At 39.3% G+C, this 23,410-nt stretch overlaps 1 protein-coding gene across 2 annotated transcripts in view; it reads left to right on the forward strand.

Moving 5' to 3' along the window:
- LOC109913077 (sal-like protein 3) overlaps positions 1-23,115 on the forward strand; it is a 64,969-nt gene extending 41,854 nt beyond the window's left edge. The window contains exons 2-4 of one of the 2 annotated variants that reach the window (XM_048596348.1): positions 1,406-4,339; positions 4,556-4,896; positions 18,537-23,115. In XM_048596348.1, coding sequence (XP_048452305.1) covers positions 1,406-4,339; positions 4,556-4,896; positions 18,537-18,968 — 3,707 coding nt within the window. In that variant the 3' untranslated portion in view covers positions 18,969-23,115. The remainder of the gene's footprint in view (positions 1-1,405; positions 4,340-4,555; positions 4,897-18,536) is intronic. The other variant, XM_048596349.1, reaches the window with a different exon arrangement.
- Positions 23,116-23,410: the final 295 nt, after the last annotated feature.

Here is a 23,410-nt window from a genome sequence, read left to right on the forward strand (position 1 = left end):
ATTTGGTTCTAAGCTATCTTCTTATTTTGAGGGGGTTTGGTCTGGTCTATAACCTATGAAGCAGCTGTACATCCAGTAACGTGGAATGAAAAGGTAAATGACAGTGACTAGCTATCAGTAACAGTGCAGTGGCATTAACTAGATGCATAATAAAGATAATATATTCTACTGTGGGCAGAACTGGTACTTCAGTTCATCGTCCTTGAAGGACAACTTAGTTGAGCAGACGTACCTTATTTTTCTGTTCATTAAATTGTTGTTTGGCACATAGTGGTAAGTCTAGTCCAGAGCAGTGGCTACATACATAGATATGTAAATATTCATAACCAGTTAGCGGGTTTTCTGACATAATGCTAGCACATAATTCACTAAGTGTCTTCTGCAGCTGCAGGTAAATGTTGACTTCTGAGAGCGCTCTTTAAAATAATTACAGGCATTGAACGTTTTCTTGAATAACTTTTAATTTTAAGACACTTTCTCATATTTCATGAATGTCTTGCTAAGAACCACTGAAAACAAGGAATAAATATATGAAGGTTTCATTGAAAAATATTCCATTGCCTAAAGATCTACATTTGCCTATCCTCTTATGACAGTAATAGTTCTTGCAGTTTATTTTGTTAAGTTGTCTTCTTGTAAAATGTGGCCTTCTGTTGTCAAAGATTTAATGGGTTGAGTTCACGTCAATAACTTTTAACAAATATGACACAGTCTTTGTTTCTCTAGTAGGGTAGGAAATAATTTAGTTAAATCATGCAAAGTTTAAAAGCTACTGTAGCCAAATTACTGCTTAAGGGTACTTTGCTCTTCAGATTTCTAAAGAGGCTAAAGATATGGTCATTGATTTAAGACATTATATAGAGTAGCGTTAAATCCATACTGTCTTGATGCTGTATAAAGATAATAAATCTGGTCAGTCCCAGACCACATTTGAGTAACAGAGGGCCAGTTTGTCCTGTCAGCTACTGATTTGAGCCTGAAAGGTTACAGATTAGTTTAGTGATGTCAAGTGAACTGGCAAAGGCTTCTCTAATTTTGCTGGAAATGAGGAACCTGATGGTAAAGGGGAATCCTAATGAGTCCATCAAAGGCTTGATTTGTACCCAACAGACAAGGCAGCTGTGAATTGTATGAAAATATTGGAAATCAATAGCTTCTATGGAATTTCATTAAGCAGCAGTATCCACAATTGATAGGGCCTCATAATTTGATGGATTGTGCAAAGAAAATGATTAGCTAGGTAGAAAGAGTGATAGAATACACACAGAAGGACCTGAGATGTGTTGAAGTGAGGTAATTTGTACAAAATAAAAAAATATTGATTTTACTTATGTGCAAAAACTTGAAATTGGAGGGAGGGATGGTCTTGCAAGTCATTGCTTGATGTGTCCTTTTGATTTCCTAGCGGCCCCAGGGGAAGGAGCAGATGATGCTGATAGTGGGAACGAAAGCAGAAGTGGAAGTGAGGAAACCCACATCTGTGAGAAATGCTGTGCAGAATTCTTCAAGTGGTCTGACTTCATGGAGCATCAGAAGAATTGCACTAAGAATCCACTAGTCTTAATCGTAAACGACGAGGACGCAGCACGTTCAGAAGACTTCCCTGAGCCTTCTCCTGCTAGTACCCCAAGTGATCAAGGAGAAAGTGAAGCTGCTGAGGAGAGCACTCATTTGGAGGGAAATGACAGCTCCGAGGTAAAGAGTACAGAACAAGACGAGCCGATGGAGGTGGATGCTTCCACTGACAAGGGTTACCAGAATCAAGGGACCTCAAGTACTGCTACGTCACTACCTCAGATTCCTGAATCATCTTCCATGACAAATTATAACATGCCAAACACTAATGTGACTTTAGAGACTTTACAAAGTACGAAAGTGGCGGTAGCACAGTTTTCGCAAGATACCCGATCTAACAGTCCTAGTTCAAATAGTGGAGTATCCACCATTGCAATCCCCATGATTCTAGAGCAGTTGATGGCTCTGCAACAGCAGCAACTCCACCAGCTTCAACTGATCGAACAAATCCGAAACCAAGTGGCAATGATGAATCCACAAACTTTGCACCCTTTAAATCCATCAGCATCTTCCCAAGGTACATCTGTATCTGCTGCTAGTCAGCATGTTTCATTCACTGATCATTCTTCTAACCAGTTATCAGCTGTTATTTCAGCTTCGGGACCAGGACAGGCATCCAGTATCCACCCTTCTGCCTTTGAGAGTTCACAGCAAATAGCACAGCCTGCCTCTGGAGCTAGCACTCCTGTTTTGCCCAGCAGTGTATCTCCCAGATCAGAATCCACCATGCCTCCATCCACTACCGGAGTTTCATCTTCACTGACTCCAATTTCCAGTTCAAATACAAGTAACACTTCCTCACAATTACAGTATTCAACATCATCACTTGGCCATGGTAATCTTCTCAGCCCAGCTTCCAGCATGCCTAATCCACTGCTACCTCAGAACACATCAAGTAGTGTGATCTTCCAAAACCCACTGGTCAGCATTGCTGCAACTACTAATGCTCTAGATCCACTGGCTGCCCTTATGAAACATCGCAAAGGAAAACCACCCAACGTTTCTGTGTTTGATCCCAAAACAAGCTCAGAAGATCCATTTTTCAAGCATAAGTGTAGGTTTTGTGCTAAGGTCTTTGGAAGTGACAGTGCATTACAGATTCACCTCCGTTCTCATACAGGAGAGAGACCGTTTAAGTGTAATATTTGTGGAAATCGGTTTTCCACTAAAGGTAATCTTAAAGTTCACTTTCAGAGGCATAAAGAAAAATACCCTCACATCCAGATGAATCCATATCCAGTCCCTGAATACCTTGATAATGTCCCAACTAGCACAGGCATTCCTTATGGAATGTCCTTACCACCAGAAAAACCAGTGACAACATGGTTGGACACCAAACCTGTATTGTCGACATTACCAACTTCAGTTGGATTACAGTTGCCTCCAACTCTATCAAACATTACCAGTCTAGCTGAGTCCCCAGCTGTGACTCCTTTGAACAGATCACCTCAAAGACCATCTCCTCCATCAAGTGAATGTGCGTCTTTGTCACCAAACATAAACAAGAATGAGTCCAACATTCCAATAACTGCAGAATCTCCGCAGTCAATTAATGGCGGCAATTTGGTTCCCATTGTTCAAGGTTTAAATGCACCTACATCGAATTTCAAACCAGCAGAGGGCTGCCCGAGTGGACAGTCAGTTTCCTCTGCTCCTTGCTCTACCACATCTTCTACTGCTGCGGACAATGGAGTGAACAGCATTCCTACAACTCTCCCAAGTCCTCTGCTTCCCATAATATCTGGTCAGTTCAAGGCAAAGTTCCCATTTGGTGGCCTATTGGACTCTATGAAAACATCTGAGACCTCAAAATTGCAGCAGTTGGTGGAGAACATTGATAAAAAGATGACCGACCCCAACCAGTGCATTATTTGTCATCGCGTACTTAGTTGCCAGAGTGCTCTGAAGATGCATTACCGCACACACACAGGTGAGAGGCCTTTTAAGTGCAAAATCTGTGGGCGTGCTTTTACTACCAAGGGCAACTTAAAGACACATTTCGGAGTTCACCGAGCAAAGCCACCTCTTCGAGTACAACATTCTTGCCCCATTTGCCAGAAGAAATTTACAAACGCCGTTGTTTTACAGCAGCACATTCGTATGCATATGGGTGGACAGATTCCAAATACACCTCTGCCAGAGGGCTTCTCAGATAGCATGGACACTGACCTAGCCTGTGATGAAGTGAATGCTGAACTAATGAGCAACTATGCTGATGATGAACTAATGGATGAAAATTCAATGGATGAGGAGGCGGAGTTAAACATTACCACAACTGAGTCTTCAAAGCAACTGTTATGTTATTCTGGTTCATCACCAAACTCTCCTCCTTCAGTGATTTCTAGCATCACTGCACTGGAAAATCAGATGAAGATAATAGACTGTGCTTTGAGCACACAACAGCATTCCAGCATGAAATCTGTTGAAAATGGATCAATGGAAAGTGATCGCTTAACTAATGATTCCTCCTCTGCTGTGGGTGACTTAGAAAGTCAGAGTGCAGGTAGCCCAGCAATGTCTGAGTGTTCTTCTTCAATGCAGGCATTGTCACCTGTACACAGTAATGCTGACAGTCAAAGATCAAAGTCACCAGGATTTGGCAACCAAGAAGAGCCACATGAGACATCAGTGAAATCAGAAAAAGCAGACAGTCCATCAACTCATCGGGAGAATGGAGGTGCACTAGATCTGACAGCCAACAACCTGGGTCGGCCGATCATCAAAGAAGAGGCTTTTAGTATGCTGTTCCCCAACCAAGAATGTGGTAAGTTGAAAAGTACTGTTTGTAGTATCTGTGGCAAATCTTTTGCTTGTAAAAGTGCATTGGAAATTCACTACCGCAGCCATACTAAAGAGCGTCCATTTCTTTGCACAATCTGCAATCGTGGTTGCTCCACTATGGGTAATTTAAAACAGCACTTACTGACGCACAAGATGAAAGAACTTCCTTCTCAGTTATTTGAACCCAACTCCACTCTAGGTCCCACCCAAAGTACTCCTAGCCTGGTCACCAGCACCGCACCAACCGTGGTCAAAATGGAAGTCAATGGTCACAGCAAGCCGATCTCCCTAGGTGATGGTACGCAGGTTCCAGTTGGTATACAGGCTCCATCTGCACCACAGACAGCCATGAGTCCAGGTATGACACCCATTCTGGCACCGCCACCTCGAAGGACACCCAAGCAGCATAACTGTCCATCCTGTGGGAAGACCTTTTCTTCTGCAAGTGCTCTTCAGATCCATGAGCGCACACACACTGGTGAAAAGCCATTTGGCTGCACAATCTGTGGCAGAGCTTTTACAACAAAAGGGAATCTTAAGGTAAGATCATTTTAATGTATAAATTAGTGATAAGAACTTAAAGGCTACGACTCTTTAAACCATGAACCTGCTCAAGTAAACCTGATTCAAAATGTTAGCAACAGCGAATGTAATGCTTTAACGATTAACAAGATGGTCCAATCACATATTGTTTATGTCTGCATTGAGGTTTGACTTTATACAGTGTGCTGAATAGGTCGTATTTACAGACAATGCACACACATACGCATCTGTGATGAACTAACTTTAGTCAGTTACAAGTCAAGAAAACATTTGATATATCGGATAAATAATTTAAAGTGGTAAAATAATAAAGAAATGATGAATGTAACTTAATAATGCATTACATATGTTGTTAAATATTATTTTAAGACTTAAAAAAAAGTATGACCTTGACCACTGAAAGACCTTATCATCTTACAGAATTCAATTTTTTAACCCTACACATTGTACAACAGCCCCCATTTGATTCATTCAAGCCTATCCGGTTTTGTCACTTAATTTGTCACTGGAATGTATCTGACCAGCATATATCTATAGGAAATGTCTCACTAAAAAATCAGTAGGTGCAATGCAGTTACCCCTTTGAAAAGGTCAGTATAGATAAGTCTAGAATTTTGGAAATGCATCATAAACACTGAAAGAACTTTGCCAGTAAGTAGCTGTTCAAGCTAAATATTCCAAATTGTACACATTGATGCAACAAAGCAAGAGATTTCTAGTCAAGTGTACTGTATAAAGCAAATTACAATCCTTGTGTTTTGCAGTTCATTCATTTCCAGATGGGTACCATATACACAAAATATGATAAATGAGTAATTCAAGCTATATATATGTGTTTAACAAGCGTTAGAATGTTCCATAATAGTTATGTGCATTTTTAACTCTAAATCCAGAGCTATGTGATATCTGATAATATTACAATGATTATATAGCTTTGGCTGGAAGCCTGATTAAGTACATAATATACAATTTAAGCTATGTAGTTAATAAGATTGAATGCAAAATGACTTTCATTCTGCACTTTAAACTGTGTTTGCTTAAATCCTATATAATTACACTAAAAATTATGGTTATGGGCTTCAAGAACTGTCAGTCTTAAAAATGCCACATAATAATAAAATGGACAAAATTGATTTTCTTTTCCAATGAAACTTTTAGTTGGTTAAATTTATTATTTTGTTCTAGTGAATTAACTCTAAAACTATGAGATTGAAACTGAATGTGTGCATGCTATTTAGGATTACATTTAACGTTCCTTCCCTTTTCAGATGCAAAAGTCAAAATTCAGCACTCTGTGTCTTGTTAATCCTTCATCAGAAACCACTATCTATTGGAAAGGTAGCAGATATAAGTTTACAGGCGTTAAACCTTGAAAACTCGTCTTAGTTTATTATAGCTGTATATTTCAACATGTCACAAATTTGCACGTATAGCTCATGCACAAATTTTAAACATTGCTATTGAATTGGATGACAAATATATAATTTCTAAGGGGCACTATGTAATGGTTCAACTCACCCAGGCTCCTCCAGCAGGACTTTTCAAACTCATGACCTGTATCACCAGAGGACAAGGTCAGGCGCACATGGGGACGTCACCACCTTCAAGTTCCCTCCAAACCTGACCTGGAAATATATCACTGTTCCTTCACTGTTGCTTTGTCAAAATCCTACACTGAAGGATCACAGTGATTGAAGAAGGCATCTTCTCAAGGGCAATTAGGCGTGAGCAACAAATGCTGGCCTAACCTGCTTCCCCAGTTTTATTATTTTACCATAAGCTGAATTTTACACTCCTCCATCAAGAGTTTTGAAGGTGGGAGTTGGCTTATAAACTTGGTTCATGGCCATTACCTATCCATCCCCTCCACCAATTTGTATATAGTTTTACAGGGGACAGTGGAGGCATCAACAACCCACTATTAAGGCCTAACCCCTAATATCTGCTGCTATTCCACCCATGGTAATGGGAGGCTCATATCACGTAAGAATTCAAATACCTTTCACTACACAAAAACCAAAAGAACTGCGGATGCTGTAAATCAGAAACAAAAACGGAAGATGCTGGAAAAGCTCAGCAGGTCTGGCAGCATCTGTTAGCATTTTGGAACTGAGTTCTGAGGAAGGGTCACTGGACCTGAAACATTAACTCTGATTTCTCTTCACAGATGCTGCCAGACCTGCTGAGCTTTCCCAGCAACTTCTGTGTTGTACCTTTCACTACATGGCTGGTGTAGGGTTGTGTTGTAGGGGACAATCCTCCTCTGCATGTCTCCATTGCCTAAGGGTGGCTTCACTACAAACTGCACCCAGCCCCAGCACTGGATCACATTTTCGCATTTCCTCTCATACCTTATTCCCCCAGGCTCTCAAACCCAACCTTGCACCCCACCCTCATCTCCCTGTCCAGGCAATGACCCCCAACTAAGTAATCAATTCCAACTCCGGTCAACATTCCTTGCTGGCTGGCTGCAGTGACAATCTCTATTAGACACCGCCTGTAGTCCCAGCAGCGGCTACCAGGTGCTCGCAGCATTTGGGACCACGTAGCCATTAATTTACATTGCCACAGGCATTTTATCCTTGGACAGACTCCCCATCTTTCTAGGAATGGGAAGCGATCTTGACACCCTGGAGAATTCAAACCCATGGGTACATTCTGTGTTGGTCAATGTCAGATATGAATAAGTAAGCTGGAACAGTCGATCTGATTTTCCGTGGCCACTTCAGTTTGGTTCATGATGATGAGCTATCCTGAAGCCCTTCTACAATTGGAACAACAACTTGAGATGCAGCATGTAACATATAGCTGATACACGTCCACCCGTTTGGACTATTTCTGAGACCAATTCCAATCCTGACCCCACCACACTTTTATCCCAATTGAGAACGGAGCATAGAGTGGCAACAGGGCTTCCAAATATGAATATTACATAGGAAAATAAAAGCAAGATAATGTGATTTAGCCACTCAAGCTGCTCCGCCATTTTAGTTCACAGCTGATCTCCTGTCTCTCGATTACATATTCCCATGCTATCTCATTTCTCTTGATTTTATTAGAATCTAGAAATCTTATCATAGAGTCATACAGCACGGAAACAGACTCTTTGGTCCAACTTGTCCACGCTGACTAGACATCCCAATCTGACCAAGTCCCATTTGCCAGCATTTGGCCCATATCCCTCTAAACCCTTCCTATTCATATACCCATCCAGATGCTTTTTAAATGTTGCAATGGTATCCACCACTTCCTCTGGCAGCTCATTCCATACGCACACCACCTGCTGCATGAAAAAGGTGCCCCTTTAGATCCCTTTAAATCAGTCCCCTCTCATGTTAAACCTATGCCCTCTAGTTATAAACTCTCCCACCTTAGGAAAAAGACCTTGGCTATTCACCCTACCCACACGCCTCATGATTTTGTAAGCCTCTATAAGGTCATCCCTCAACCTCCAATGCTCCAGGGAAAAAAGCACCAGCCTATTCAGCCTCTCCTTATAACTCAAATCCTCCAGTCCCAGCAACATGCTTGTAAATCTTTTCTGCACCCTCTGAAGTTTAACAACATCTTTTCTGTAGAAGGGCGACCCGAGTTATATGCAGTACTCTAAAAGTGGCCCCTCCAAAGTCCTGTACAGCCGCAACATGATTTCCCAACTCCTATACTCAGTGTTCTGTCCAATGAAGACAAGCATGCCAAACGCCTTCTTCACCACCCTGTCTATCTATGACTCCAGTTTCAAGGAACTATGCACCTGGACTCCTAGGTCTTTTTGTTCAGCAACATTCCCCAGGGCCCCTACTATTAAATGTGTCAGTCCTGCCCTGGTTGGCCTTGTGTGTTGAGATACTCATGGACTGAGTTTCCACAGACCTCTGGAATAGCAAATTCCAACTGTCCACAATTCTTGAGTGAAGAAATTCCTTTTAATTTCAGTCTTAAATGACTTGTGACATCCTGATGCTTTGTCCTATGATTCTAGAACCCCTTGCACACCCCCAATGCCTCTCCGAGCTGTGTCCAAGAGAAGCATCGTCCTGCATCAACTTGTGTGCATTGTCCGCATATTTAATATTTTGGCTTCACAAGATTGGATGCAATTGTGGGCACAATTGTGACTCAGGTCATCAGGTGGGAAAGCCAAAGGATTAGGTGTGGTGTGAATTTTACACCCCACCCAGTATTACTCAATGACTTTGATGGAAATTAAAATTGGACAGTTTTGAGACCATTGTTACATCCAAACTATCAGTTTCCCAACTGGTGGGATAGGATTAAAATTACCACCATTTGGCTGGGTGAAAAATTAGTATTTCACCTGATTGACTGGGTTTCTCAGCTGGAGAGTTAGGCTAAAATTCCCCCAAGTGATAACAGTTCTTGCAAAGCATTGCTTGCTTGTTTATTTGTAGTTGATGACATGCCTGTTCAAAACACTAAGTCAAATTGGGGAGAAGGAGAAGGAGAAGAGAGAAATCAGCAACATAATTTGTCATTATATTAATGTAACTTCCATGCGAATTCATCATGCGAGGCCAATAAAGTCTGTTTCAGTTTTCAAATTTAATATTTATGAATAACATTGGGGATTTCTTTCCTCCAGAAATAACTTCATATTGTTTTTCCTCAGTAGTTTGAGTTGGAATTTTGATTTTCTAATTAGTATTTGGTTCAAAATAAATGACATATACTGGTAACAGATATTATCGAGTGGAAAAAAAATTATATAATATTAGAGATTGCAAACAAATCAAATAGTTGACAGACGCCTTACTGAAGTGTTTAACAGATATAGCAAGAAATTTCAAAAGGTGGAATGTACATTAGTTCATGTACGCATTTTCCTTAACAAACTGTAAACATATTTTGAGGTGCCCATTTGTTATATGTTGAAGTGGGTGATGGTGGGCAACATAGGACGAATTGAATGAAAGATTTCATTCAATCATAGATTTCATGGGCTACTCTTCCTGCTTTGAGCCTGTATTGGAATGCCTGAGCAGCGCACATCAGGTAGGGAGAGAAACAGTCAGGTTACATTACCAGCTAAAATCTTCCTTTAAACACTGCACCCTGATGATTCTGTGCATCAGCACTTTTAACACAAATTTTGGCAATGAGAACAAATCTAATTAAATGGAAATTGTTCCTACATGGAGTAACTTGTAACTTTTTAAAAACTTGTTCTTAAAGTCAAATGTTAAACAATAGTAATGGTAATAATAAATTGTGTTTATTTTTCTTCCACTTTTCATGGTTAAGCCTGGAGAGTCTCCAGACTATTTATTTTAGGGATTATCACAGTCCTCATTTGACATCTGCACATGCTCTATCCAACAGGGGTCACTGAATAAGAGAGGGAGCAGTACGATTGATTTTCTTCTGTCCCTAGACTATCTTTTTTGAGATCAGTTATTGGATCTACACAGCTTGGCTGAAGTCAATTGCCATTTTTTAAAGAATGCTCCCGTTCTAAATAGAATGCTTCCCTCCTCCACAAAACACCTCACTGTGAAACAAAGCATTTTGTTGCTATTGTGTAGTTTTTCTTTAAAATAATAGCAGGCAGTTCTATGAATTGCTGTTCGTACTGCTTGAATGAGAGAATCAGATTTGTTGGACATTAAATGCAGCAAAGATTTCAGTATTTCAGGACAAACACAGCTTTGAACTGCTTTACATGCACAGGTTCTTTGCACAGATCAGTTCATTTTAATAATTAGATCAGTGTTAATGTGTTGTTATATGTACATGTCTATATCATTATGAGTACCTTAGGGTCCTAAAAGTTACAGATACCAACCCTAGTTGTAGTGAATAGGTGAAAACTGACCTGTCAATTATTATTGTGCATTGTTATTGGCATCACTGCAGAGGACTACAGTGGATGAGACATTCCTGTTCCCAGGAGGTGATCACCCCTGACCAGTGAGAGGTCAGGATAGTATGTGGTGGTCATTTGAAAGAGGAGTCAAACAAAGGCAGCTCAGGAGACTACTTTTAAACAGACACTCAGAATGGGAAATGTTGGAAGTGACAGTACTCTGAAGGAGTGCATCCAACACTATGGCAACAAGGAGGGAACAGCAAAGTGTGAGAATACAGTTATTAGCGGAGTTTCCTTTCTTACAGCGGGGCAGACATACATTTTTTGTAACCATCATCGAAGCTCCGCATGATGAGTTATCTCCCTAGTGCTGGGGTAACGAACATCACAGAGCTGATGCAAAATATTCTTGGGGGAGGGGAGTGAGCCAGAAGTTGTGGTAAATATTGTTATCAATGACATATGATTTCAATATTTGCTGTCTTTAAGGTCAGATTTTCTGGGGAGAAATGTGAAACCTCAGGGACTGTATTCTTTAGTGCCGTGCTGTAGCCAGAGTAGAGATAGGAAGATAGGGAAGATCAATATGTGGCTTGAAGCATGGGGCAGGAGGGATGATTTCGGATTCTTGGAACATTGTGACCAGTTCTGGTCTGTTCACCTATCAAAAGGAACAGGTTACTCCTCATACTTGCAGGAAGGTTCATTAATGCGGCTACAGAATGTTTAAACTAAATTGGCAGTGATGGACAGCCATGTACAGTAGTAGAAAAGAAGAACAATGCATAAGATGGACAGTACCAAAGAAAGGAATGTGTGTCATGATAGTAGAATGGGATTATGAAGGCCAACAAGGAGTGCACAGAGAGGATTACAGTGCATGTATATAAATGCATAAAGCATGATGAATAAAGTTAGGGAGCTACAAGCACAAATAGTCTAGGAATACTTCGTTGTGACAATGGAAATATGACTTAAAATGGTGAGAACTGGGTACTTTATGCACTATGATATGAAGTGTTCAGAAAACATGAGAGAAGAAAAGAAACAGGAAATGGTAGTAATGATTAGGTAAGTCATCGTAGCATTAGAAAGAGATGTTTCGATTACAGCCCAAGGACAGTGTGCATTTGGTTAGAGCTTAGAAGCAAAAGAGCTAGGATCATGCTCCTTAGAGTATTCTATAAGCCTCCTATAGAACAGTGAGAGAGACAGAGGAACAAATCCTCAGGGAAATCACAGAGAGCTGTAACATCTATCAAGCAGTAGGACTTTAAATACTCGCATCATCACTTAAGATAACACTTCAGGTACAGGCTAGGTGCATTCCAAAAGAGCAAAAGGTGAGGGAGCCAAAACAGGATTCCATGGATGATGAGGTGGAGATGATGATGAAACATTTATAAAGGAGGATTTATGATGCATTTCTTATGTGAAAACCAGGTAAAATATAATAGGTTGAGAGGTGACATGGGAAGAAACTAGCAAACAGAAAGTATCAGAAAAAATGGCAGCTAATATAAAAGGAAATCCAAAAATCTTTTACCAGCATGTAAATTGTATGATGGTTGTAAGAAATGGAGTGTGTCCTACTGGGGACAACGAGGGTAGTATATGCTTAGAGACTCGAGGCAAGACTAGAACCTGATGAGTTTTCAGTTTTGGTGTTTACTAAGGAGGAGAAATCTGATAAAGTATCAATAGAATCAGGGAGAGTGGAAGCAATACAGAGTGTGGAAGTTGAAAAGGAAGAGGCACTGGAAAAACTGGCTATATATAAGGTAATTAAGTCACCTGGTCAAGATAGTTTGCATCCCACTACTGAAAGAACTATGAGCGTCTTTTTTGTTCATTCACGGCATGTGAACGTTGTTGGCTGGGCCAGCATTTATTGCCTGTCCCTAATTGTTAAGAGTATACCACATTGCTGTGGGTCTGGAATCACATGTAGACCAGGATGGCAGTTTCCTTCCCTAAAGGAACATTAGCAAACCAGATGGGTTTTTCCTGACAATCAACAATGGATTCATAGTCACTATTAGACTCTTAATTCCAGATTTTGTTTTTATTGAATTCAAATTGCACCATCTGCCATGGGAGGATTCGACCCCCAGTTCCCAGAAAACTGCCTGGCTCTCTGAATTAATAGCCTAACGATAATGTCACTGGGTCATCACCTTCCCTTAAAGTGAGACAACAGTGGGCTTTGCTTAATTTTTCAAGATGCCCTACATATGGAGGAAGTACCAAAGTACTGGACAGTGACAAATGTGGCATTCTTATTCAACAAAGGGTGCTAGAACAATACTAACAGCTACAGGCCAATTAGACATCTGTGTTAAGTAAGGATTTGGGATCCTTCCACAGGGGAAAAAAAAAATCAAAAAGCATTTGCAGCGGTTTGAGTTAATCAAGGATATCCAGCAATGCTTGTGAAGGGAAAATCATGCTTGACTAATCTAATTGGTTTTTCTAATGAGCAACAGAGAAAGTTGATGAAGGGAATGCAATGGATGTTGTCTATGTAGATTTTATGAAAGCATTCGACAAGGTACCACGTAAAAGACTGGTTAACCAGTTTGAGGCTTACAGAATAGGAAGGCAAGTGTACAATTGGATTAAAAAGAACTTCAGGTTAGAAATCAGCAGGCACGGCGCATGGTTGGTTTTTATTCAGACTGCAAGGTGATAGACAGTGTGTTACCCAAGACTTAGTGAGAAATCACTTTTACAGTGACTTGGATCTTGGAATAGAAAGTAGAAATTTGAAACTTGACAATAATACCAAACTTGGAGGAATGGCAAATAGTAAGTTGTAGGGATGGTAGTAGGAATTTCCTGCAACAGGTCGTAGGACAGGATCTTCCCCTGTCAAGGTGGCAGGAAAGATGACGGAAGGAGAAAATAATCAGACAGATAAGTACTGAGGAGATACACCTTCCTGCCACCACAGGCATTAACTGAGTGGAAGGCCTTCACACCCTGCCAACAGTTGAGACCCTTGAGTGAACAATTAATGTGACTTAAGAAAATGTTCATGCCAGCACTGTGTTTAACTCTATTCCTTACATGCAGGAATACAACTGCCTTCAAGCAACAAATGGAGCAGCATGCCTGGCTGGTTTTGTAGGGGAGGATAGGGGTGGAGTGGGGGGCTAGTTAATCTGACCTAATTTTTGGGTGATGAGGGGCAGGGAGATGGCCACTGAAAGGTACCCCAGCCCTTGCTTCTGACCTTCCAGCCCCCAACTGTCTCTCCCCATGAGTCTCATCCTATGATCTCCCTGAACTGTAACCTACTGGCCCCACTGCTCCTGGACCTCCACAGAATCATAGAATCCCTACCGTGTGGAAGCAGGCCATTCAGCTCATCGAGTCTACACTAACCCTCCGAACAGCGTCCCCCACCCTGTCCCTGTAACCTTGCATCTCCCATGGCTAATCCACTTAATCTGCACATCCCTAGCCACTATGGGCAATTTAGCATGGCCAGTCCACCTAAACCGCTTAACTCTGGACTGTGGGAGGAAACTGGAGCACTCAAAGGAAACCGATGCAGGCACCAGAAGAATGTGCAAACTCCACACAGACTGTCGCCCGAGGGTGGAATGGAATCAGGTCCCTTTTGCTGTGAGGCAGCCGTGCTAACCACTGAGCCATGATGTTGCTGTGCCACCAGTAGCTTTGGCCTTGGAAGTGGTACTGCAGTTCCCAGTGGTTGCTGGCCTCTGACTGACGAGTCGCTTTAGTTGGTGCAGGATATCTCTGGCCCTAGAAATGATCTGGCAGAAAGCGCACAGGGTGACCACTTAGGTGTCTGGTAGGCATAAAATCCAATGTGCTTTCCTGTTCATGATTGTGAAAGGTAGCATCCAGCCCATCTTTACACCAACCACCACATTTAGAAGATAAAGCAAATAGATAGATTTGAACAATGAACAGAAACGTGGGAAGTTGACTTTAATGCAGAGAAGTTTGAAAAGATGCATTTTGGCAGAATGGATGAGAGAAGCAACATGGACTTAAAGGCATAATTCTAAAAGATATGCAGGAACACAGGAACCTAGGGGTGCGTGTTCAATGGTGAATGAAGATGGCAGGACATATTGAGAGCATTTGGACTTCATAAATAGAGGCATTTAAGTTCAAAAGCAGAGAAGTTTTGCTGAACTTAACTAAAGCTCTCGTTAAGCTCCAGCTCGAGCATTTTGTCCAGTTGTCATTCCATCCTAGGAATGATGCAAATGTCCCCGAGAAGGTGCAGAAGAGATTTAGCAATTTTCTTTCAGGGAGAGGAGGGTTTTAATTATAAGATTAAGTTGGAAAGGTTGGGTTTACTTCCTTTGGAGCAAAGATAGAGGTTACAAAGCTATAACAGGCTTTGATAACGTAGATAGGAAAATAATCTTTGAATTATCTGAATGTACAGGACTAAGAGACACAGATTTCAGAAATAATGTCAAGAGATACAGGGAAAATATGAGGAAGAACTTTTGTATGCAGCAAGTGCTGATGACTTGGCACTCACTGCCCATGAGGGAGGTGAAAGTAAAACAATCAATGGTTTTGAAAGGAAATTGGATGAGCATTGACAAAAAGTCAACTTGCAAGGCTGCAGAGACTGAGCAGGGAGTTGGACTGACTTGATTGCTCTTCTGCAAGCCAGAATGGACTCAGGGCCAATTACCTCCTTCAGTACTGTCAATGTCTCAGTGACCCTATATTTTATATTTTGAGCAACAAGGACATATCTACTAGTTTTGGATAAATGCATGTTAAAGCACTTTTGGTACCATTAAGGAAGATCTTCCAGTGTCCTGGATTACTGTCTTCTCAATTTGTATTATCAGAAAATGACTGAATAATGATTTATTTCAGTGTTGTTTATGGGAACTTACTTAACACGTAATGGCTGCTGCATTTACCAAACAAACAGTCATGACACCAATTACATTGATTGCCAAGTGTCTTTTCAAGGTTTCTGCCACCATAATTTTAGTTGGAGATCCCTTCTGCGAAAAAACAGGATTTCCTCTGAAGTTGCAAAGCCCTTGAAGACATTTTGTATCTATGTCACTTTGAGACATCTCTAAGCAATATGATAAGGCACATTGTCAATGAAAATCATTTTTTAAGCTAACAAGCTTTTAAATATATTTTGAAATTTGTTCTCCATAAAAAGCCTCCTAAATTGAGGATGCCGCTTTATTTTGGCTCATTCATTTACATCTCCGTTGTCAATATCACTGTTAACTTAGCAGGATATTTGCACAAGTAGCACTGTAAGAGTTATATCTTTCCAACCCAACATCCTTCGTGATTTAAAAAGAAGTTTCCAAATGCAATCCTAGTAAAATAAATCCTGACATCAGTTGTTTTCAAAAGTTTTTAGCTTTAAGCAAACTGAGAAAAAAATGACATTCTGACACAATTGACCTAACATCTTTTTCTTGCACGAGTTTGGATGACAATTGATAATTATTTTACTCATATAGTGTCTTGATAACAAATCTTCAGTTAACAAAGAAATATAGTGATATGACGAAAAGAGAAAGTTTTGCTTAAATCAACACTTACAAATATACTAAGTGGACTTAGATATCATCTTATTTCAGGAACATTGGCATTTTCTCAGACTAAAAGTATTTTACTCTGAATTAATCTTGAATCCCACTTCAGTTTATGCACTGAATTGTTTCATATGCAAAGCAGGCTTAATATTCAGATAATTGAGCTGCAAAATTAAACTGACAGGTGCATTCTGATTTGCAAATTTATTGACCAGGCAGCAGTTCAACTATGAGTGTCCATAGACAGTGTTCTTTTTTCACCACAACTAGACTTGTGGCCCCAAAGCATAACCACTTAAGTGCAAGTGCACCGGAGAAACAAAAGTAACTTATTGTGCATTATGTCAAATAATACTGTCATGGGAAAATGAGAAGGTAAATGTTAGGAGACCATATTCCATCAGATTCAACGTTGACTAAAGGATGGACTAGAGGTCACAAACAGCTGAAAATTTGAGCCACTGCATGTTGAGTCTGCCAACTTCAAAAAAAAAGTGTACACTTTTAATATGGTAAAACATCCCAAGCTGGTTCACGGGATCATTATTAAACATCATTTGATACCAAGCCACATAAAACGATGTCAGCACAGGTGACCAAAAACTTGGTGGAAGAGATAGGTTTCAAAGGAGGATAAAGAGGCAAAGAAATTTAGGGAGGGAATTGCAGAGCTTGAGCCAGGGCAGCTGAGAGCATGGCCACCAGTCATGAAGAGGTGAAAATTGAGGATGTGCAAGAAGCCAGAATTAAAGGAGTGCAGAAATGTTAGAAGTTTGTAAGGTGAGAGGTTGCAGAAATGAGGTGTGATAGAATTAGAAAACAAGGCTGAGAATTTAAAATATTTCATGCCAATCTGTGCTGTGTGGTAAGTTGGCAAAATTTGACCCCTATTAGTTAACCATGAATACTACCATGGGATGTTTGGTTGTATAAACTTAAGTATGAGTCTGTTGGGTCTAGGCCCGAAACATCAGCCTTCCTGCTCCTCTGATGCTGCTTGGCCTGCTGTATTCATCCAGCTCTATACCTTGTTATCTCTGAGTCTGTTAATGCTTGATTTTACGCTTACCTCCTGGTTTTTCATTTCGTATTGGTTTCTCTTCCACAAAATGTTAGCCCCAAAATGCTCCAAGAATCCATCTTTGACTCCCGTTCCTTATTGAATTTACAACCAAGTCATGAAAGTGAGCAAACAGTTGGCTGTCATCATGATTTCTTTTCTTTAAATTCCTATTTACATTTGGAAATGCAAATCAAGCAACTCCAATAAAGATTAAAGAATCCACATAACCAGAGTTATATTCGCTTGCCAACCCTAAAATCCACTCTATTGCTTCTTACCAGATTCCTTTGTAGACTTGGATCAACTTCAAAACACATGCTGCAACCTTACTAGTTGGCACATAATATTCGACATTCAATCCTGGAAGAACCCAATTGCATCAAGCTAACCATTAGAGCTAGTGAAGTAATTATTTTCAGTCTTCACCACAAAATAGGTAACTCTGGCCAAGCTTTTCATCCCTTCTGTTGACATTTCCTTCTTTGATTTGTCACTTTTTTTTCTCATTGGCCTCTGTAAAGCACTCTGGAATGCTTTTCAGAGTCAAAAGTCAAAGACTTTAAGTTGCTGTTGTCAAAATATCCAATAATCCAAATGAAGCAGCATAAGTAGTGAGGGAACATAGAAATATGGTGTTGAAAGATTTGAATGTTCAATCATTTAACTTATTAACCTGCTATTAAAAGCCATAAACTGCAAACATATTTAAAATATTCAGTTTGAAAACCTGATGGTGAATGTCATGAATATTAGGTGCAAATATAACCACAGCAAAATTGAATTTGTGGATTTATGTTTAAAAACAGAAAATTGGAAATAAATTAAATAGAAAATGCTGGAAATGCCTACCAGGTTGTTAAGCTTCTGAAAGAAACAGTGATTCGTTTTGACAAAGGTCATGCATCCAAAATGCTAATCTATCTTTCTGTTTCAGATGCTGATTGGCGCTTCTATGCATTTCCAGCATTTTATGCTTCTGTTTCAGACTTGCATTTGGCAAACTTCACTGTTTCAAGATTTCCCTGCAGAATGAAATCCTTTAAGAGAATCTGTGCAGATGTTTGTAATAGTGGGATAATTTAAGAAACGTATTGCATATCAAAAGTGTATTGCATTTGAAAATATATTATTTTTAACAGTGCATTTTTTTTTGTTACTGTTTTGTGTTTTTTGTTAGGTTCACATGGGAACCCATATGTGGAATAATGCTCCAGCAAGACGAGGGCGTCGTCTGTCAGTGGAGAACCCAATGGCTTTACTAGGTGGTGATGCTATGAAGTTCTCAGAGATCTTTCAAAAGGATTTGGCAGCTCGGGCAATGAATGTTGATGCAACATTCTGGAACCAATACGCTGCTGCTATTACAAATGGTCTAGCTTTGAAAAATAACGAGATTTCTGTTATACAGAATGGAGGCATTCCTCAGCTTCCTGTTAGCTTGGGTGGCAGTGGTATCCCTGCTTTAACTAATGTGACCAGTGGAATGGACAGGGTTCGCACAGGCGGCAGTCCGCCTGTTGCTGGGCTGGAGAAACCAAGCACAGAAGGCGGAGCAAATCGGCCATTCGCTAGATTTATTGAAGATAACAAAGAAATTGGCATTAACTAAAAAATGGCACTCTTAAATATAATTAACATATGGACCATTTTACCTTTGGAATCTTGTACTATATTATGTACAGTTTTTGGAGCATACCTTCAATAGTTGTTAAGATATGATTTCAACTCCAAATACTCAGTTGTTGGTGTTTTCTTGCTCCTTTACTCATCCCCAGAACCATGAAAGTTCCAAATTCTGGTTATGGTTTGAGTTGTCTTGCAAGATTTGCATGGTACTACTTGTTTCAATAGTAAATTTTACAAAAAAATTCTTCAAAACTAAAAAGAAAATTGTACGTTCATAAAATTAACAGACCCTTGATTACCGTGAACAGATGAACTGTTTGATGGATTGGAAACTGGGTGGGGCCATAGCTCTAATTTAGTTCCTTGACAACGATACTGTGAGTGGAATCGCTAAGGGCCTGGAAACCATAAACTGACTGAAGTATGGCTGGACAAGTGTGCTAATTGTCTTCACATGAAGTAGAAACTTGAAATTATAATTTTGTTTTCCTTTTTAAGATGTCCTACTCTTTAAAAAGAAAAAAACGGTGATTTTTGTGTCCCTGGAGATGTGTATTATATAAAAAAAATGTGCTTGTCTGTACTATTTATACTGTCAAAATTATGCGGGTCAGAAATAGTGTCCAAACCCACTCTCAATTTTGGTATTGGCAGAAATATGTGCAAGATATGTATATCTCCATGTTTTTAAATTGTAGCCAGATACTTAATGATGTCTGAAAGTATCTTCTCTCACCTATGGAAAGAACAAAACTTGTAGACTTGTCAAGTTTTCTTTCTTTTTCCCAACTGCAACTGAATGCCGTTGTGACTTTTTGGTTGAAAATTTTAAACTGTTTTAAAGAAGCTGCTATTTAACCCTTTTAGGTCAGATAATGTATTTCCGCTGAGAGAGGGTAGGATTATGTTTGAAAAAGTGAAATCCTCCATTAAACGAACTTTAAAAAAATTTAGACTGGGATTTAAACTAAATGTAATCCTTTCCAATTTCAGTTGTGTAGAGAGAACACACCTTATTTGTTATTTAAACAGTCAGAAATCAAGTGTATACTGAAGTACATTTTAAAATTTAATCATGGAATATAGTATCTCAGTCCTCCAAGCAAAGTTTAGCCTGTTTTATTTTAACATTTTTATGCTAAAATGTTACTTTAATAGACCCATTGCAAAAAAAAATGTGATGGTTCTTCCTTACCTGTGCTGCCTGTTTCTGTTTTTAAATTATTAATATATTTAATTGATCAACTGGTACACATTTGTTGCTGGCCCAACCCTGTACTAATATATTTTGGCAGGGGGTAATGAGTTCATTTAGGACTTTCTTGATGCCATGGAACTGCATATAGTTTTAAAATACTTACATGCATCACATAATGTGTTTTTATTTTTAAAATAAAAGCATCTACAATTGGATGACAACTGTTTTTAGCCCAGTTAATACTTCCCTTGAGAAAAATCCTTTCTTATTCAACTCCAACGTAGATGTTAAATTAATCATTTCACACAACTTAGCATCTACATTAAAATGGAACACGCAGGAATGTATGCTAATGTGTAAATGGGTGCATTAAAACTATACAAAAGGAAGTGAATCCACCAGAGTCCTGTATTTTTGAATTTGTAAAAATTGATAACAGGACACCTTATTTCTCCCCTAAAGTAGGTGGCAACATGAAAACTTTTATTGTTATTTTCTCCAATTAAAATCTGCTTTTAAGTGTTAAGATCAGGGGAAATGTATTTTGGCAATCCTTATTTTATTATTCTGTTTGCTTTGTGTTTGCTGCAGCAGAATATCAAATTGTGAGGCACAAATAGATTTTTTTTTAAATCTACATGCCAGTAGGCTCTGGCTTTGCTCCATTTTTCAGTGACCATAGAGAGGGGCATTTGTACACTGGAGCACAAGATTTTCTGCCCCTTTGCTCTGCAGAGTCGCTAATATTTTGCACACTTCGTGGAGCCTTCGCCTTTTGTGTTGATGACATAATATGTTTTGGACTTAAAAAAAAGCAAGGAGCCCTTAAGGAAACTATAACCCCTTTGCTTGTCATAATTAACTCCAAGTTAGAATAGTGAGTTTTGCTTCAATTCATTAAATTGTCTGATTTAGATTTACTTGAGCTGGAACTATCATTATTACTCAGTATCATCAAATGTAAAAGCATGTCTGGAGCAGATGCTGTGACATCATGTGTAATTGAGGTGTTCTCTTGCATCCATTCCCCTCAGATTGTGGCTGTAACTCCTTTGAAGTACTGGTCAGTAACTAGAAGCAATCACTGATATTGCTGTGCCCAACCTTCACGGAGTCAGCAATGAGCATGTGGATGGAGGTTGGAGAACAGTCAAGTTGTGAGGAAAACTGTCAGGAATATGTTTTCAGCTCATGGAACTGAGCACAAGTTTGGTTATGTAACAGTCATTTATTCTGATTGAGAGCAAGTTGTTCCAGAACATGATCATAATACTGCCGGTGCACAGTGTAATACTTCTGCGAGTTATTTTTGTGCAGTACAGTAGATGAAATGAAATGAGGACCTAGAAACAAAGTGAAGCCATACAAACCTAATATTGTGTATCTGAAAGTTCTCTTGACACTGTTGAACCCCTTGAAAGTCTGATTTTTGTGCCAGTTGATCATTAAGAGGGTAAATTCCACCAGCAACAAATTTAACTGAATACAGCAGCGTGAACAGAAAGTGGGACATCCAATTTTGCACTCGCAATGATGTTTTTCACTAAAATTATTGACTGGAGGAATTTCACATCAAACTAATTTGTATAATTTGAATTCAGTAGTGGAGCTGGGATATTTAAAGTACCTTGCACCTTATGCTATGACTGAGACGAATATCTATAAAAGAGTTTTTTTTGCAAATCTTTTTCGACCTTTTTAAACACAGCAGATTTAGAACAGAACAACAAATTTCCATAGACTAAAGACAAGTATTAAATGTAAAATAAGAAAGCATATGTTATGAATTTGATAAAAATGTTGTAAACTTTCATTAATGTTTAAAATGCTGGAAAATCCATTCAGACTGGCTAATTGTCTTCTTGGAATGCTTTGGGTATCAAGCACAACTGTCCATTATGGTAAAAGAGTGACACAACTGGTGATCATTAATTAATGGTGCACCATAGTAAGAAGCGTGACAAAGTTTTTAATCTACATTATTATTAAGTAAGCTAGCAAATTGGGATGGGTGGAGCTTAATCAAAACTTGAACTAACAGTAACCGTTTCGTGTACAGTACTACCTCATTTTTTTTGCATTGAAAGCACGGTGGACGGTGGTGTACAAACTTCCATTTGTATGAAGCTGTTTTTGAAGATATATTGCAATAAGGATTGGGCAAAAGACACGGTAATCACACGGTGGAATTGCATGGCGGGTATTTTGAATGGACTAACAGTGGGACAATCTGCTCATTGAGAAAAGAATTTAGGTTTCTCTTAAGGAACATTAAAATGTATCACTTTACTGGTTGTTTCTGCCATCTTGTCATGACCAACCAATACGAAGAGACATGACTGATCCTAGAAGAGCTGTTTATACCCCCACTAAAACTATTGTATTTACCACAAGGGGAGTTGTTCCTACAATGAGGACAATGCATCAATCCTGTGTTACTTCCACCTTTAAAGCACTAAGTGTGGGAATTTGGCAACCTTTCAAGAGCATAAATAAAATGAAAACAAAACAAGTTGTAAGGTGGCTTAACGTTGCTGTATTTTCAGCATTTGAATGTTTTATTTATCTGTGTCATTTTTTGGTGTGAATTTTTGTTAGCCAAATGTTAGCATTTGGTACCATGTAGTGTTCTGTCCATAAGGATCTGTAACTTAAGACTTCTAAAGCAATGTAAATAGGGCAGTAGGTAGACTGAACCCTTTTGTATTCAGGTGCTGGTTGTTCCTCTCTACATGGTGAAGAGAGACACTATTTTTATACTGCGATACCATGTAGGGCTGGGGAACCAACCTGAACCAGTTGGGAATTGTTACCTATATCCAATATTTTTATTAAACCTTGTTGGCTTGACACATCTACTGATTGAAATGGATGTCTTAGTCTAGGTTACTATTTTGTCATATGGAATAAATAAAAAAAATGCAGGATATGATTTGCAAGGTAAAAGTGTTTTTTCTTTCCCGGCCTGTCAATTATCAAAACCAGAATAGTGGCATAGAAGTTTGTGGTTTATGATAATGTCCTTCTAAAGAACCTGTTAATGAGAATATTTAACCCTGCAGTATCCTTTTTTGAACGGAACTTGATGTAAGTGTTATCTAATTTAAAATAAACTATTAAATGTGAATTATTAAATGACCTGCTGGGGATTAAAATGGGAGAATCTCTTATTGGTTACTTTCTTAATTTGTGAACCAGAGCATTACTTTGAAAATAGAGATGCTGTA

This window comes from Rhincodon typus, chromosome 4 (genome assembly GCF_021869965.1).
Source record: "Rhincodon typus isolate 14 chromosome 4, sRhiTyp1.1, whole genome shotgun sequence".
NCBI classification, from domain to species: Eukaryota; Metazoa; Chordata; class Chondrichthyes; order Orectolobiformes; family Rhincodontidae; genus Rhincodon; species Rhincodon typus.